The 18,508-nt window shown below is 38.4% G+C and overlaps 1 protein-coding gene across 11 annotated transcripts in view; it reads right to left on the bottom strand.

Annotated features, from left to right (window-relative positions):
• The window catches only part of auts2a (activator of transcription and developmental regulator AUTS2 a), a 356,846-nt gene that overhangs the window by 110,694 nt on the left and 227,644 nt on the right, over positions 1–18,508 (bottom strand). For all 11 annotated transcript variants that reach the window (XM_058086259.1, XM_058086252.1, XM_058086253.1 and 8 more), the window contains one exon: positions 13,068–13,097. In XM_058086259.1, the coding sequence (XP_057942242.1) occupies positions 13,068–13,097 (30 nt within the window). The remainder of the gene's footprint in view (positions 1–13,067; positions 13,098–18,508) is intronic.

Here is an 18,508-nt window from a genome sequence, read left to right as displayed (position 1 = left end):
TATCTATCTATCTATCTATCTATCTATCTATCTATCTATCTATCTATCTATCTATCTATCTATCTATCTATCTATCTATCTATCTATCTATCTATCTATCTATCTATCTATCTATCTATCTATCTATCTATCTATCTATCTATCTAGTATCTGGTGTCTATCTATGTAGTATCTAGTGTCTATCTACCTAGTATGTATCTATCTGTCTATCTTTCTTGTATGTATCTATCTGTCTATCTATCTATCTAGTATCTATCTATCTGTCGTCTATCTATCTAGTATCTATCTAGTATCTACAATCTATCTTTCTATCTATCTGTCGTCTATCTATCTAGTATCTAACTAGTAGCTAGTATCTATCTATCTGTCGTCTATCTATCTAGTATCTAACTAGTATCTAGTATCTATCTATCTGTCGTCTATTTATCTGTTGTCTATTTATCTGTCGTCTGTCTATGTATCTATCTATCTATCATCAATCTATCTAGTGCCTATCAATCTATCGCATATCTGTCTATCGAGTATCTGTCTATCGAGTATCTATCTAGTATCTATTATCTAGTATCTATCTATCTATCTATCTAGTATCTATCTATCTATAGTTTGAAACCCTTTAAGTTTAGAATGAATAAATTGAGGAGCTGTGCCCATCTCTCGTGTCCCTGAAGTGATCCCGTGATCCCGCATTAGCAATGTGGTGTAGACAAAGACTAATAGGAGTGTAAAGGTGACTATAGGGGTGTTATTTCATTGACACAGGGCTCTAATAATGGTATTAATGATAATAACAAAACATATTTATAAAGTCATAAACAGGCCTTCTATGCTGTAACTATAAAAATGTATGAACCAATCAATTAACTTGATTGTTGACGTGGTTGTCAGCTCAAGTTTTATTGTTTCAATGCAAGACAGCGAGGTGGTTTCTTGCGTTCGCTGCAACCTGCACACACTAAATCAGATACCCGAAGTTGACGCCCGACGGCGATGACGAAATGCCAAGCGCATATTCATTTGCATTCCGACTTTCCTTTGTCTCCTTCCCTTGGCTGTGTTGATTCCTTCGGCAGGCAGAAATATCACGGCCACCAGCTCTCGTGTGACTCACCTCCACTTGGCATTCCAAACGCATCACATTCCACTTTGCGTCTTGGTGGTGTGGCACCTACTGCCAATTATTCTCTCAATGCCAGCGGGGTGGTCGTCTGTGGAATGTGCTGATATTAGCACCGGATCACGATACCAAATGTTTTATGTATGATTTCTTGTTTTGTTAATAAGTAAATCAGTTTTGAACCGTAGGACCCAAATTAAATTTTTAACATTAGTAGAGCCCTCTAGACATGAAATAACACCCCTATAGTCACCGTGACAGTCGTATTACCCAATATAGTTCACATAATGACAGTAAATAAGCCATATAAAACTCAATATATCATGTTGTACTTTGGTACGTGACAAAAATAAATCAATAAAAACTATAAAAAATAAAAACAATAAAAAATAAAAACAATTAAAAAATGTATTTTTTTTTAAAAAATAATCAAAAATAAAAAAAATTCAAAGATGAAAAAAAAATTAATAAAACAAGTAAAAAAAATAAATTATATTAGGAAAGCAGGAAGTGAACAAATGTAACAGTTACTGATTGTAAAAGTACCAGAACGAGGGGTAGAATTTAATAACCTGATACATGTTCAAATGAAATAAAACCATTACCATTACCAAATGTGTTCCGGTGCGTGCGGGGGTGGAGTTTGGGGGGGGGGGGGGGGGGGGCAGAGTTGTATTGTAGCCTGACATGGCCGCTGCAGCAGCCCCTGTTAGCGTCATTATTGTGACATGACGCAAACCTTCAGTAAAAGCCTGTTGTTCCCCGCAAACAAGTCTGGTGCTTGTGTGTCCCACCAAATATTACAGTGACAATACTACATATCTTTCTCAGTGTGTTTAAATATTGGTTCATAGTTCATTTAGCCATTTTTTTTATGATTGATAATGCTTAATTTAGGGGAAAAGCACATGAAATCGGCTTCAATTTGCATATTTATTGAGTAATAATAGGCTGTATTCCAACACAAAACAACAATTGATTAATAAATATATTTTTAATAGAGTGAAGCCATGGAATGAGAATCGCAAAGTGGCAAAGGATGACTGTATTAGCCATCAGGGTGTTCAGTAATAAAGAATTATACATGGGGGTCAGAGATAGTTCTCGCCTCAAATTAACCCTCTCTTGGGAGGTCTGTCATCAGCAGCCTTTGCGCTAATTTGAAATCGTTCAGCAGCAGGAAGGAGAACGTTTGATTTATGCCTTATTACATTGATTTTTAAGAATGTGCCAGGCAGAATCATGTATTCATTCATCTCCATACGCCAGGGGTCTCAAACTCAATTTACCCGGGGGCCACTGGAGCTAGGGTCTGGGCAAGGCTGGACCGCATCAGGTTTTCAAAAAAAAAAACAAAAAAAAAACCGCATTTATTAAAAACAGAAAAATATATAAACTTTTTCTGTGCTTTGGTTCCGATTTTCTAAAATAAAAGCTGTGATAAAACATTCCACTGTTCTCAAATATCTTAATTTTTATTTTTCTGCACAAAATAAGATGAAAAATAAATAAACAAATCAAGAATAAAGAAAATCAATCAATCAGTAATAAATAAATATAATAATAATAATAATAATAAAACGGCAAATAATAAAAACTTAAGAAACCACATATAGTTGGTGGGTAGACAAATTTTTTTCAGATTAAAATGAACAAAGCATTATTAGAGCCCTGTAGACATGACAAAACACGACTATAGTCACATTTATACTCTTTTTATTTACAACATATTGCGCAACCGCAGGGTCTTGAGACACATGCTAACTCGCAAACTAGAGAGCTAGCGACCTAAACGGTAGCCTTCAAGTTATTTCCTTTATACTTAAATAGCCAAAAACTTACCACTTCCACACGGATAGGGAGGATAACTATTAACAGTTATTTAACCTTTAACATGAACATGAATCAAACGTAATAATTTTTTCTGGGTACATGATACCATACAGCATCCATATCAAACTTGCGGGGGCCGCACTAACATTAAACTTTCATATCAAGGCGGGGGGCCTCAAACTAGTGTCCTGTGGACCACATTTGGCCCGCGGGCCGCGTGTTTGAGACCCCTGTCATACGCTTTCTGAGTTTTACTCAGGCCTTGCGTAATCTCTGTGAGTCCGCTCATCACTTCATTTGGACAAGCAGACCATCAATTCCTGTTCCGGCATCTTGGTCTGGGGAAATAGGGCAAGGGGGGGTCCATTGGTCCATTGTAGTACTCTACATTTACTATATATTTCAATATATGTGATTTTTTTTATTGCATTTTTAGTGTAGCTGACATCACCTTAAAATCCCCCCATCATGAGTCATTGACGCATGACCACCATGAACGGGGGACGCTTATAAGCATTTAGCCGGTGCCTGGCCGCCCACTGCAGCCCCATAACGGCAGACAATGGCCATGCTTAATAAGAAACAGGATGGATCCCAAGAGTGTAAAGGAGCCATCAAGCTGGGGAATTTCATTTAATTTCCCCAGGGTCGTCTATGTCTTGTACACATACTTAGGAGAGCGATGTGCAATGCTTCTTGTGTTTTGTCAATAATTCCCCAGGGAGCAATCAGGACCGGGGTTGGACATGCCCTGGGCTACCGGCAACAAGCTCAGCCACCTAATTAGGCTGCCACTAATAAGCGGTGCGCTGGTGGCACTTGCAAGGGAAAGGCTGTTTGGTGGTGGGGGGGATCCAGAGACCCTCCTCGGAGTCCCTGATGTTATTAAAACTGTTTGTGGTTGCCGCCATGCACGCTGTGATAGCGCTGTATTTCCTTCATTTAGGGCCAGTTAACACGGTGAACGAGTGGGTTCATCACGGTCTACTTTTCGAGACACATGCGGTAAACGCATCTTACATCCGTATAACCACAAGTGCTGATTTCTGAAGTTCATATGAAACATCATGGGGATATATCGAACACGGTGTTTTCGGCTGCCTGTTTTTGCACGTTGGAAGAGTGGCCATTAAAATGGTCCGAGCCACCGAGTCTCTTGACTTTAACGTGGTCATTATCGTGGTTGTAGTTTGCTGTGATTAAGAACTGCACTCAGGGTTACAGCGCCTACTTAGGGTGTAAATCCCTCCACGATTCAACTCATTCAATCCCATTTTTCAAAAGACAATCCCTAGAGTACCAGACATTGTAGATCACTTTGTCTGATCTGTTCGATGGCTATATGAAGCTATGGCTATACAGTATAAACATGGAACCTACCAAAGAGAACCATTAGGTTCCCGTCTTTCAGTCATTCATTCATTTTCTACCGCTTATCCTCACAAGGGTCGCGGGGGTGCTGGAGCCTATCCCAGCTGTCTTCGGGCGAGAGGCGGGGTACACCCTGGACTGGTGGCCACCCAATCACAGGGCACATATAGACAAACAATCATCCGTTCTTTAGTAATCAGCAAAATAACATAGCTAAGTTTCAGGAAAATATTCGTTCCTGGCTAAAAAAAAAATGGAGTAAACCAATTTACAAGATACATTTCAAGCATTAATTTCATTCATTCATTCATTTTCTAACGCTTATCCTCACGGGGGTCGCGGGGAGTGCTGGAGCCTATCCCAGCTGTCTTCGGACGAGAGGTGGGGTACACCCTGGACTGGCCGCCAGCCAATCACAGGGCACATATAGACAAACAACCATCCGTTCTTTAGTAATCAGCAAAATAACATAGCTAAGTTTCAGGAAAATATTCGTTCCTGACTAAAAAATGAAGAAGATACATTTCAAGCATTAATTTCACTTGGACACAAATATGTTTTGCTTTGATAAACAAACTATTACGAACTCAAAAATGTGTGGTTTTACAGGAAATAATGTATTTACAAATATAACACCATGAACGATTTACAGTTTTCAGATTTGGAACTAAGTAAAAGAGTTATATAAAATGTACTCTTTTTTCCACAGAAAACACATTTTATTCACCCTAAGTTGGTAATAATTTATTAATACGTGATAAAACTGGTAAAATATACAGCATACATGTACCACTATTTTTTTTTGGGGTGAGATTCTCTCATTTTTCTGCGGTCCTTGAATGCACCATAGTTGTTATGAGATACAAAAGTGAAAATTTGCAATGCGTTGAAAGAGTGTGTAAGGCATACTTCCTGTATTGGGGCTGAATTTGGACTGATTGTCATAAGCAAACGATGGTAATTAAAGCGATAGGAAGGGTTACTGGAGCGGAATCTGACCTTCATTCAACAGGGTTTGGATCTTCTTGGATCTTCTGTACCACAGAAATTTCAACAGTCATTAGCCACGTATACACGAACCCAAATAAGTCCAATAGAATTGGAATATTCCTTTCCATGTATACTATTGCTTTTGGAAAGGTCATTCGGAAAGATTCCATTCGGAAAGAGAAAAACTCCTCATGTAAACGTGGCTATTGTACCCCTATTTAACTAGCTACAGTAAACCTCGGATATATCGGATTCAATTGTTCCCACTGGTTTTGTCCGATATAAGCGAAATCCGTTATATGCGTATACCGGAAAATGTCCGTTTTACGCATATATCGGATTTATATCCGGTATATGCGTAAATCGGATTTTATCCGTTATAAAAAGGCACTTTGTTTGCACTTTGACTATGTTTCCAATGTACCTGGACGCGCAGGCAACGCTGCAAACGCTGCAAATGACGTCGTATAGCGGCCTGTCACGATTCGGCGAATCGTAGCGCCACGATGCGGCCATCCGATATATGCGAGGGAAATTTAATGGAAATGCATTGGAACGGGACTGGAGATTTTGTCCGAAATAGGCAAAATCCGTTATAAAAAATCTGATATATGCAATGAATTTTTATTGGAAATGCATTACAGTAAAATCGGTTCTTTTTTATCTGTCCGTTGTGAGCGAATTTCCAATATATCCGAGTCCGATATATCCGAGGTTTACTGTACATGGTGTGGTCTCATTATATGAATAAATGCTGATTTACCGAGATCAAGCCAGTCTATACAAGCCAGTTGAGATGACTTGAGGGGCTGGGATGATGCAGCCAGGCAGCCAGTCAACTGGCTAACAAGCTGACTGCAAAACTGATTGCCTCGATCAAAGGGGAATAAAGGGGGCCAAGGGTCCGCGGGAGAGCCAGGTGAAGCCAGGTCTGGACTGACATCCGCTGGATGCAGCGAGAAGATTTAACCTTGGCGTGTTGGAGAAATCACCCCTCAGCTGGGGGGGGGGGGGGGGGGGGGATTTCCGTTTCCATACACGTTTGAGCAAGACTTCTAACATCGTAGAACACCATCCATAGAGTTCTCGACAAGTTTGTTATTGACCTTGAGGAACGGCACCCAATAGAATAAGTTCATTACTGCACACTCCAGTGCTTACCCTTGGTACTGTCCAAGGTTCTCCAACCATCCAGACGTGCTCTGCTAAAGGCCGATCACGTGTGCATGACTTCACCTTTTACCTTTTATAGTCTTTACCTACGATACAACCGCTTTAACAAACCAGATTTACTTTGGCTGCGTGTGACCAGTCATATAAAAAAGGCTGTGATATATGGAGACATTTTGCCTGCAACATTTTTCTTGTCCAGGTCAGGAAAGATGGAGATTACATTTCGTTCCGCAGGAGTGATTTTCACAGTCAAACAGCATATTTATGTTTTTTTTTTTTTTTTTTTTTTGGTGCTGATTGAATTATTTTCCATTCCCTGTGTTCTCCGTTTGCGGTGGGAATTGAATTATTGCTTTGGAAACAGGAGCCACCGCTACACCCCCCGTTCAATTTCAATTTCAAGGACTTGGTAACCTTGTTCTTTTTCAAATGTGTGCATTATCCACTTTTATTGTTGGCTGTAAATGATTGGTGAGGTTGAGTACTCTAGAGGCAGGTGTAAAAGTATCACGTATGCATTATAGCACGTCTGAGGCTACGAGAACTGATGCCGGTCCTGTCCTTAATGCCACACATCATTCATTCATTTTCTAACGCTTATCTTCACAAGGGTCGCAGGGGGGTGCTGGAGCCTATCCCAGCTGTCTTCGGATGGGAGGCAAACAACCATTCACACTCACATTCATACCTATGGACAATTTGGAGTCGCCAATTAACCAGTGGCGAAAAGTCTAAAAATAAAGAATTAATTTCAAGAAATGCTGCAAATGTTTGACAGACAGTATGAATTGGGCCTGCAAGAAAATGCGTGTCACAAACGGCAATTCCACAACTTCACAGAGTGAACGATGATATTTCCTTTACTATATTATGATATGGTATCATAATCTTTGGACTATTAATATTAATATATTTTGTGGCCGTATTCAACCACAAAACAGTAATTCATTCATTCATTCTCTACCGCTTATTTTCACGAGGGTCATGGGGGGTTGCTGGAGCCTATCCCAGCTGTTTTTGGGCTAAAGGCGAGGTACACCCCGGACTGGTGGCCAGCCAATCACAGGGCACATATAGACAAACAACCATTCACACTCACATTCATACCTATGGACAATTTGGAGTCGCTAATTAACCTAGCATGTTTTTGGAATGTGGGAGGAAACCAGAAAACCTAGGAAACCTATCCCAGCTGACTTAGGTACACACTGGATTGGTCGCCAGTCAATCGCAGGGCATTATGTTATTTCTTAAGGGAAAATGACTTTGTTTTTTGTCAGACATTTTGGAACGTTTTAGACTATGACTATGATTGATATGGAGGCTGCATGGCTGCAACCCTGAGGATAAGCGGTAGAAAATGAATGAATTAATTACTGTTTGTGGTTGAATACGGCAACAAAATATATTAATATTAATAGTCCAAAAATTACCACCAGTCCAGGGTGTACCCCGCCTCTCGCCCGAAGACAGCTGGGATTGGCTCCAGCATGAATGAATGAATGATATAGAAAATACTGGGAGCCAACCAGCATCATAAAATGGGATGGACTCAAAACAATCAGGTTGACATTTTCACCTTATTTCTTTCATTGTCAATTAAGCTGCTAATTATTGATGTGACATTGCGAAGAGAAGATGGTGGGGTCATCGGCGACACACTGTAAGGGAGGTTGGCAGAGGTAACGAGGGGAAGACAGGCGTGTGCGTACATTAGCACATGTACCGCTCTGTCCGGAGAGTGTTTCTGCTGGCTGACGGGGGTCTAATCCATCCATCCATCCATCCACCACCCTCTTTGGCCCCGTACCGGGGTCCGTCAGTGTGGCTCTTTGCCAGGCCTACAATCTCCACATTAATTTCTCATCTGTGGCGTCCTAATGAGCTCCAGCTGCTCGTCCAACTTTGACCCCCCCCCCGATTAGCAGACGGGGGGGAAACATTTGTCAATGGCAAAAGATGGCCTTTACATTGCTGACCTTGCTGCCAAGGAGAGGAAGAACAAATGGCAGCGTAAAGGAGACGGAATACAAACCAACTTTTCTGGGGTTTTTTTTCCTTCTTGCCAACAATCGGTATCCTTGTTCATTTCCTGTACTGCATCTCTGTTAAATGTATAATCCTGTAAAGCAGGGGTCTCAAACACGCGGCCCGCGGGCCAAATGTGGCCCACAGGACACTAGTTTGAGGCCCCCCGCCTTGATATGAAAGTTTAATGTTAGTGCGACCCACGCAAGTTTGATATGGATGCTGTATGGTATCATGTACCCAGAAAAAATTATAACGTTTGATTAATGTTCATGTTAAAGGTTAAATAACTGTTAATAGTTATCCTCCCTATCCGTGTGGAAGTGGTAAGTTTTTGGCTATTTAAGTTTAAAGGAAATAACTTGGAGGCTACCGTTTAGGTGGCTAGCTCTCTAGTTTGCGAGTTAGCATGTGTCTCAAGACCCTGCAGTTGCGCAATATGTTGTAAATAAAAAGAGTATAAATGTGACTATAGTCGTGTTTTGTCATGTCTACAGGGCTCTAATAATGCTTTGTTCATTTTAATCTGAAAAAAATAATTTGTCTACCCACCAACTATATGTGGTTTCTTAAGTTTTTATTATTTGCCATTTTATTATTATTATTATTATTATATTTATTAATTACTGATTGATTGATTTTCTTTATTCTTGATTTGTTTATTTATTTTTCATCTTATTTTGTGCAGAAAAATAAAAATTAAGATATTTGAGAACAGTGGAAAGTTTTATCAGAGCTTTTATTGTAGAAAATTGGAACCAAAGCGAAGTTTTTAAATGTTTTTTTTTTTAATAAATGAGTTTTTTTTTTTTTTTTTTGGAAAACCTGATGCGGCCCAGCCTTGCCCAGACCCTAGCTCCAGTGGCCCCCAAGTAAATTGAGTTTGAGACCCCTGCTGTAAAGGGACGGTGGTGAGCCATAGTCGGTGCAAACGTGCCTCAAAGGGGGCAGGGATTTGCCAGTTATTGGATGGAGGGGGAGCCGTGTAGGTCCACGACACCACCTAACCTTGAACAAGGCTACCGGTGCTCAGGGGGTATCCATCACTGTGGCAGCCCCGAGACCCAGACAGGGGGGTAAAGCCACAGAAGTTGCGGGGGGGAGGAAAAAAAAAAAAAAAAGATAAAAATTTAATGCACTCCACAGAGCGATCATGTCATACTTGGTTATGGAAAATAATCCCAGATGCCCGGAGTGCTAAAATGGAGCTGTAATGTGCTCTCCTCCTAACCTGTCCTGACAGCCATGATGTACGACTACCATTAACGGAAAATATCACTTCAACTAACCCGTGATCCGGCTCCGCTAAGGGTCATATTATCCAGGAGGAAAAAATTACACTGCCCCAAAGTAAATACAAATTTCCTCCACTGACGGAGTACAAAGCACATGTGCGAGGAGGAGGGGTGACAGGCGGGAACGCTACCCACGACAACGCTACGTGGAGTGACAAGGATGATGAAGTACATGACAAATCACTGGCTGACAGGGTACTCTGGTGCAATCAGCCTCAGCCTCAACCTGGTGAGCACCCACTCAAGCCTGTAAACACTACTCTCCTCCTTTGGAGGGGGGGGGGGGGGGGGGGGGGCAAAACACATAATCTTTTAACGCGGACAAATTGCTCTTTCCTTTGTATTACTCTTCTTCTTCCCCGCTGCCGTGCAAAGATGGTGGCAGGGAGGATATAAACTGCTTTTATGTATAGTACAACTCTTCTGGTAGTATTGTCTGAGGGAAAATACGACAAAATACAAGGAAGAGAAAGCGTAAAATGTATTTTATATCTGCTCTACGGCATCCGCTGAAATCCCTTTCCACATATTATCATATTATGACACTCTGTGGCATGGGCATTAATAATAAAGCAAAGTATTTAAAAACAATCATATTTATGTGCTGATGATGTATCCAGTGAATATTTTTTTAGAGGATACAGACTTCGAGATTATTTCTATTCCTTTTACTGACTACTTTTGAGTCACAAACGGAATGGTTTCCGCACATCCACACAAGAACGGCGTTTTGGGTGACCTGGTGTGAAAAGAGGACATGTATTTATAAAAAAAAAAAAAAAAGTCCTAGGAAAACAGGGCATTTGGTCACCTCTAAATAATATTTTTTTTTTTCCAAATTCACATTTTCCAACAGAATTCACAAAACATGAATGGAATTCAACTCAATTTTTCTGGTCACTAAGTGTCAGTAACGCTAAACTGATTAAATAACAGCCGCAACAGGAAGTGCTGTAGAGAAACAGGAAGTAAAAAACAAACAAACAAGGAACTTGTGCTAATGTATGAGTCTATATATTGACTGATTTATGTCTGATTTATGTCTAATATGTGACATTTTGTCTTATATCTACTACATTAGGGAGTGTCAAGGTGACTATAGGGGTGTTAGATTATGTCTAGAAGTCTTTCATTCTGTTTTAAAAGCCTATTAAGAAAGTTTTAAACAGGTTTTCTCTACTCTAACTACAAAAATATTTGATTTATACATAAGACTCCTACTCTGTGGAAATTCACTTATCACGAAACAATTAAGCGATAAAAGAGGGATAAATTGGAATACACTCGACCCATTAAAACGATTGTTCTTTTCACTGTTTTTCTCAACTGTGATGCTGTAAAATGTAAGACGGGGAGGGGGGGGGGCATTGTGTAGGAACTCCGATTTCGCCCTCACCGGGAGGCAGAACACATGAGTCAGCCCTCGTCCCAGGGGTCCCCTATTTATAATTCACTCCTCTGTTACTTTAACATGCAATTAATCAATGGCAGGAAGGTGTCGTCTCCGCTGTTCATCAGAGGTATAACGTGATCCGGAGTGAATTAATCCGGTCAGCGGAGGGATTACAGCGCAACATGCTCTCTCCTGCTTCCAGAAACAAAAAGGAATTACCGCAAAGACAGGAGCAATTTAAATCGACAACATGGAGTAATGACTCAATTTGCTGCATTGTCCAAACAAGGCAGGCAGAAGGCATTACTAAATCATTAGAGGGGATCCAGTTTGCTAGTTAGAAGCCACCGGATCATATTGCTGCCCATTATATGAGATACGTACTTCTTTCCTGTCACCGCCGCTCGCGTTTAAATAGCTTCCTGTAAATTTACTGTACACAAAACTACCTTACGCAGAGTGTTGGTCCATCGAATCCATTCATTTTCTACCGCTTATTCTCACGGGGGTCGCAAGGGGTGCTGGAGCCTATCCCAGCTGTCTTCAGGCGAGAGGCGGGGTACACCCTGGACTGGTCATCAGCCAATCACAGGGCCCTCCAGATCCAAAAATGTCCAAAATAATCAAAAAGTTGTCACTAAAAGGGGGGCACTAAAATAAGTTTGCAATCAAAAATGTTCATCCATTCATCCATTCATTCATTTTCTACCGCTTTTTCCTCACGAGGGTCGCAGGGGTGCTGGAGCCTATCCCAGCTGTCTTCAGGCGACAGGCGGGGTACACCCTGGACTGGTCATCAGCCAATCACAGGGCCCTCCAGATCCAAAAATGTCCAAAATAATCAAAAAGTTGTTACTAAAAGGTGGACACTAAAATAAGTTTGCAACCGAAAATGTAAGCAATGAATTTCATTATAACCAACATGCCATACATCCATCCATAAATCCATACTCTTCCATTCATCCGAGGTCGCCACTCAACAATTTGGGTCTGATATCGAAATTGCGATGATAACTGAAAGTTATTAGTTACTTAATTTTCATAATGACCACACCAAAAAAATAAATGCACCATTATAGCATATTATCTTGCTGATGATTTTTAGTTCATTCAGTCCAATACGCCTCCTGGTCATGGACAGTTTCCGTATATATCAAATTTCTATTGAAAAATAAAAAGTCTATAACGCAAGATGCTGTTTGTCTGACCTCAGTGTGACACAGTATTTTTTATGTAAAATAAACACACGCAGCAGAATAATACACAGGTGGTCCTCACCTTACCAAAGAGTTCAATTCCTGGACTACATTTACTCACATTGTACACAGAACATATAAAGGACTCCTTGTAACAGCGCACAGAATCCATGACCCCTGTAGCATTCACTGAACTTTACCCTTAATGATGTTTGGGACCAATATTGGCTTGTTCCTTTTCACTCTCATGGTGATGGCTTTCCTTTTCTTTGACACACTGCCGCTTGGTAGACATAATACAGAAAATAACCCCAGTCCCAGTCCCAAATACTGTATTCTTCCTTCCAGGAAGCTGTAGCCAGCTTGAATACGAGTCTTGTGTTTACGGACCAAAATTTAGTTTTTAATGAATTTATGGAAGCACCTGTTGTAAACAGAGAACCGACCACCTGTGTAGCATACCATCTTAGCTTACAATGTATTAAATATGCCAAACCTTCAATAAATCCTGACCATCCAGACCAGTCTTATTTAGATTTTGCACATCATTAATTAATAAGTTACTAATAGGATGTTTTATTGTAATTACATGTAACCAGTCTTTGAAGAAAGTGACTGAACGACACGCAACATGCTACATGCTACATGCTACATTACATAAATGTCCCACTTACCTTGTCGTCCTGGTCGGTCTCTGTGTCACACTGCAAGAGAAAGAAAAGCAAAGCTGATTTTGATCGCAGGCACTTGAATCCGATGCGCACAATATTCAACCGAAAGAGTCAATGTTTTCAACGGCATCACATCCGTCTTCTCTAAGAGACTCTTTGATGAGTTGAGTTTAAACTAAAACCTCAAAACAATAACTCGACGACAATGGCTGAGGATGCAGTGCTTAATGTGGAACATTAGCTATAGCTTTTTTTTTGCTATTTGTGCTCGATGCCGGGGACCTGAAGGAAGGGGACCTTGCAAATGGAGAGATGAAAAAAGTGGCTAGATTTCGTTTTTTTTTTTTTTTTCCTATTTCAATTTCAAGGTCCACTTAATTCTTTATCAACTAATTAGTGTCACGCTGGGTGAGTGGCGGCCTCGAAGTTGTGCATATGGCTGAGGTGCAGAGAAGCACTGAAGTCAGTAATGAAGAAGGCACTGGGGGGAATATAGGCAGGGGTTGGCATTATACGCATGTGTGTGTGGGGGGGTGTAGAACCGGGAGCAAAGCTGGGAGGGTGTCGATTAAAGAGAGGAGGGCAAAAGATTGACAGCACAGGGAGTCAGCGACAGACGCCCCCCCCCCCCCACACACACTCTAATGGCTATCTGTCTTTTTTTTTGCTTCAATCTCATTTTTTTCTTTTTGCTGATCAGGGGCCCCGCAAAGCTCAAAAGGTAGCCGCCCGGTCATGTGACTGCTATGTTTCTCGAGCTGGATGCTAACAAGGAGCCGTGCGAGCTCAGCAGGAGCAGAGCATTCCAATTTACAGGCATGTCCCACATGGCTCCCGGGGCAGCCAGCGGCACGCCGCCATGATGGTCAGCTCCAGCGACTCATAAATTATGCAGAGGCAATAAACGCACCGGGCAAACACTCCTTAGACGTTCCCTTGCTTATCATTTCTCTCTCTCACTTGCCCCTCTCTCCACCGCCCACAGCATTTCGACATCCATCCAAATGACAGACGGGGCTGTAATTTTATATTCAGTATAAAAAAAAGAAGTATCGGGACAATCATTACATAGATGAACTAAAAATAGATAGAACTATATATATATATATATATAGATATATATATATAGATATATAGATATATATATAGATATATTGATATATTGGGGATGTGAAAATGAACAGATTCATACTAATGAATTCATTTGCATGATATTCCACTCACTATATTGCTGATTAGAGTGCTAGCTAGAGTGCAGAACAGAGTCAAAAATGGACGACTAAGCCGTCTCGACGGGAGGTTGGAGTAAGAACCCCCCGCCCCAAAAGCAAACAATCAACAATCAAGTAGTTTGCATTCTGCAGGAAGCTGTTTTTATTCCACTAAAGCGCTTCCGTTTGCAGGCTGCACGGGGGTCGAGTGGTTAGCGCGCAGACCTCACAGCTAGGAGACCCGAGTGTGTGAGTTCAGAGTGGTGATGGCTTTTGGGAAGAAACTGTTTTTGAGTCTGTTTGTTTTGGTTGTGATGACATGTGATAATAATAATAATAATAATAATAATAATAATAATAATAATAATAATAATAATAATAATAATAATAATAATAATAATAATAATAATAATAATAATAATAATAATAATAATAATAATAACTTCAGAGTGGTGATGGCTTTTGGGAAGAAACTGTTTTTGAGTCTGTTTTGGTTGTGATGACATGTGATAATAATAATAATAATAATAATAATAATAATAACAACATATCAATATTACTATTATTAATAACAACAATATTAATATTAATAAGTCATATTCAATCATACTCGTACTACTACTACTACTACTAATAATAATAATTATTATTATTAGTAGTAATTATTAGTAATCAATAATTAGTACATTATTTTATTAATATATTAATATATTATTACACTATATTAATTATTTAATATTTTATTAATCTTATTAATTAAGTCATATTAATATTTAATATTATTATTATTAATTATTAATAATGATTACTATTATATTATATTTAATTTATATTAATATATTATTGTATTCTATTAATTATTTAATATTTTATTAATATTAATTAAGTAATATTAATATGTATTAGTATTAATAATCAATAATGATTATTATTATATTTATATTTTAATTTATATTAATATATTATATTATATTAATTATTCAATATTTTATTATCACTATTAATTACATTATATTAATATTTAATATTTAATATTTAATATTTAATATTTAATATTTAATATTTAATATTTAATATTTAATATTTAATATTTAATATTTAATATTATTAAACACACCAAAATCCACCACAAAAATTGGGAAAAATAAAAATGAAAGAGTGACCAATGTTCGAACCACAAAGAGGCAAGGCACCACAACACGGCAAGCTAACCCGAGAATTCGTGTTCAGTTTGTATCATTTCTGGCTGCGTATCCTCAACTTCCTGCATGTAATATTTCCATCCAATTAGTGTCAATAAAAAGTATGCATTCATATACATCCAATGCGACAAAAAGAGTCATATCTGCTACGGGTGTTTCTCCCGTGGCCACCCACACAGAACTCACGGCGCTGCAAGACGGAATCCGATGCACAGCGTTAGCTCCCCCAGTCAGCTTGTTAGAAAGCGACTACAAATGACACGAGCGAGCACTCATTAGTCGCTCCTCCGTCGGTGCGCACAAAAACAACGGGGAACACCGGCGTACAAAGGGTTCAAATAACGAACATTATCTGAGCCTTTTTATTAAGTTGGAAGCAACTTTTCTGTTTCGAGTTCCCCTTTCTTCTCCCTTCTTTTTCCTGCTCTGCTGCTTGAGCAGCCGACGGCTTTGATTGCCAAGAGAGAAGCCAGCTGGAATGACTTGCCCTTGCTTGTGAAGCAAATGGAACATGCTAATGGAACTCATCGTATTACCCCATGCAAAAGTGCCATAGCTCATTACTTTAAGATAAAAGGATATCATTGTAGACGGCGAGCAGAATTGACTTTCGGCGCTGCGACTTGATGATGATTTAATCAACTGCTCGCTTTCATTTCTCATCGCCGGTGCCTGTTGCTTTCACAGGTACCGCGAAACCGGGCCCTCACAAGGCTGGAAAGGAAAGTAAATGGCTATCATTATAGCCTTTTTTTTTTCTCGAGGGGGATCGAGGTATGCAAATTTCCCAGAGCAACAAAAATGGAATAAAAGGGAAAACTTAATACAAGTGAAATACTTTTACAATAATAATACATAAAATATGATCAGACAGACAAGCTTTCGTACAAATAATGATGCTATGAAGATAGTAGAATAGAATAGAATACAATACAATAGAAGAGACTTCCTTTATTGTCAATTATATTATACATTTGTATTATAAAATATTTTGTTTTATTATATTTATTTTATATTTGTTATTATTTTATATTTTATTTTAAATTATATATCCCTATTGTCTATTATATTGTATATTTATATATATATTATAACATATTTTTGTGATTATATTTATTTTATATGTATTATTCTTTTATATATTTTTTAAATTATAAAATATATCCCTATTGTCTATTATATTAAATATTTGTATTATAAAATATTTTTTTATTATTATAATATTTATTTATTTTATATTTATTATAATTTCATATTTTTTTACATTAAAAAATATATCCCTATTGTCTATTATATTATATATTTGTATTATAAAAATATTTTTATTATTATATTTATTTTACATTATTATTATTTTATATTTTATTTTAAATTATAAAATATATCCCTATTGTTTATTATATTATATATTTATATATATTATAACATATTTTATGATATATTTATTCATTTTATATTTATTATTATTTTATAATTTTTTATTATAAAATATATCCCTATTGTCTATTATATTATATATTTGTATTACAAAATATTTTCATTATTATATTTCTATTTATTTTAGATTTATTATTATTTTATATTTTATTTTAAATTATAAAATATAGCCCATTGTCTTTTATATTATATATTTGTATTATAAAATATTTTTATTATTATATTTATTTATTTTATATTATTATTATTATTATTATTATTATTATTATTATTATTATTATTATTATTATTATTATTATTATTATTATTATTATTATTATTATTATTATTATTATTGTATTATTTATTTAATACTTGGTAGAGTGGCTGGGTGACAAGCTCTGTTAGGGACTCGGAGTCGAGCCACTGCTCTTTCGCGATGGAGTCCTTCTTGACGCCTCCCTGGTGAGGTGTTCTGTGCATGCCCAATTGGGTGGACGCCCCTAAGTAGACCCTTGGACACACTGGAGGGTCTAAGTCTAAACGATGGACGGACGAACATCTGCTAAAGCAGTGAATAAAAACACAACAATGGCGCCATTGAAACCACTGACAGCCAACGGTAGGAAACTGGTCTAACTTGAAGCAAGTCATGTACAAAAATGTAACCATTTGTCCGGGAGGGTGGCCGACAAAGGAAAGTGATATTCCACCCAGGCCGGCTATTTACAGACGCCCGTATTATACTGTATAACAAGGACCTTGTGTTAGTTTAGTTTCAGTAACCCAAGAACGCCAAACATTAAATTCATCTTTAAGAGCTGTTGATGTTGGCGAGAATCCAGACCACTTCTGATTGCCCCCGCAGCCCTCATTGGGGTCTCGCTTTTGGCTGCACGCTTTTACAAATTCCCCTGCATTGTGTCCGTGCGCCATGCGTTTTGTTTACATTGAGTCGAATAAGAGTCAATTATTCTTGTCCCAAATCATCCCCATATGTGAGGAATACTTCTTAAAAAGCATGGAACCATTAGGGGGGGGCTCGGAGCAAAACGCTAAATGATGTAGCTTAGCTATCACCTGCATCGTTAGCTATCCTGTCACAGCTAATGGCAGAAAAATGTCTGAACTGAAGACATAAAAAATGCTCCAAAATGATTAACAATTGATTACTGATGAAGGAAAAATTCTGTGCATTATAAAGATATACAAACAGCAAAAAAGGACTTAAGAATGTACATAATGGGAATCACTTATTCTGCTTAATAACATAATAAGATATTCTTAATATCTGGGCAGATTTCCTTGAAGCATTTGATGGATGCACATTGTTGCCCCCATGAGTAGCATTAGCCTCTGGTGATGTTGCTTTTCCATCCATGACTCCAATTAATTATGGCTTTCATCCAAGCATCCGTCTGCTCACAGGATGGGGTCTGTTTATCAGGTTGAGGCAGGCTGTCCTGCAGTATGGCTGGGGGGGGGGTTAACAACTTAAGGGCCGGTACCGGGAGCAACAGCGTTCTGGCTAATGTTGCTACGCTCACAATAATCGATGCCCCAATGCTATGTATCCGTGTAACCCAACGAAAGACCAGATTTTAGGAAAACCAAA

Source organism: Doryrhamphus excisus, chromosome 11, assembly GCF_030265055.1.
Source record: "Doryrhamphus excisus isolate RoL2022-K1 chromosome 11, RoL_Dexc_1.0, whole genome shotgun sequence".
NCBI lineage: Eukaryota > Metazoa > Chordata > Actinopteri > Syngnathiformes > Syngnathidae > Doryrhamphus > Doryrhamphus excisus.
Note: the sequence above shows the minus strand (reverse complement) of the source record. Positions and strands in the feature narration are given on the sequence as shown.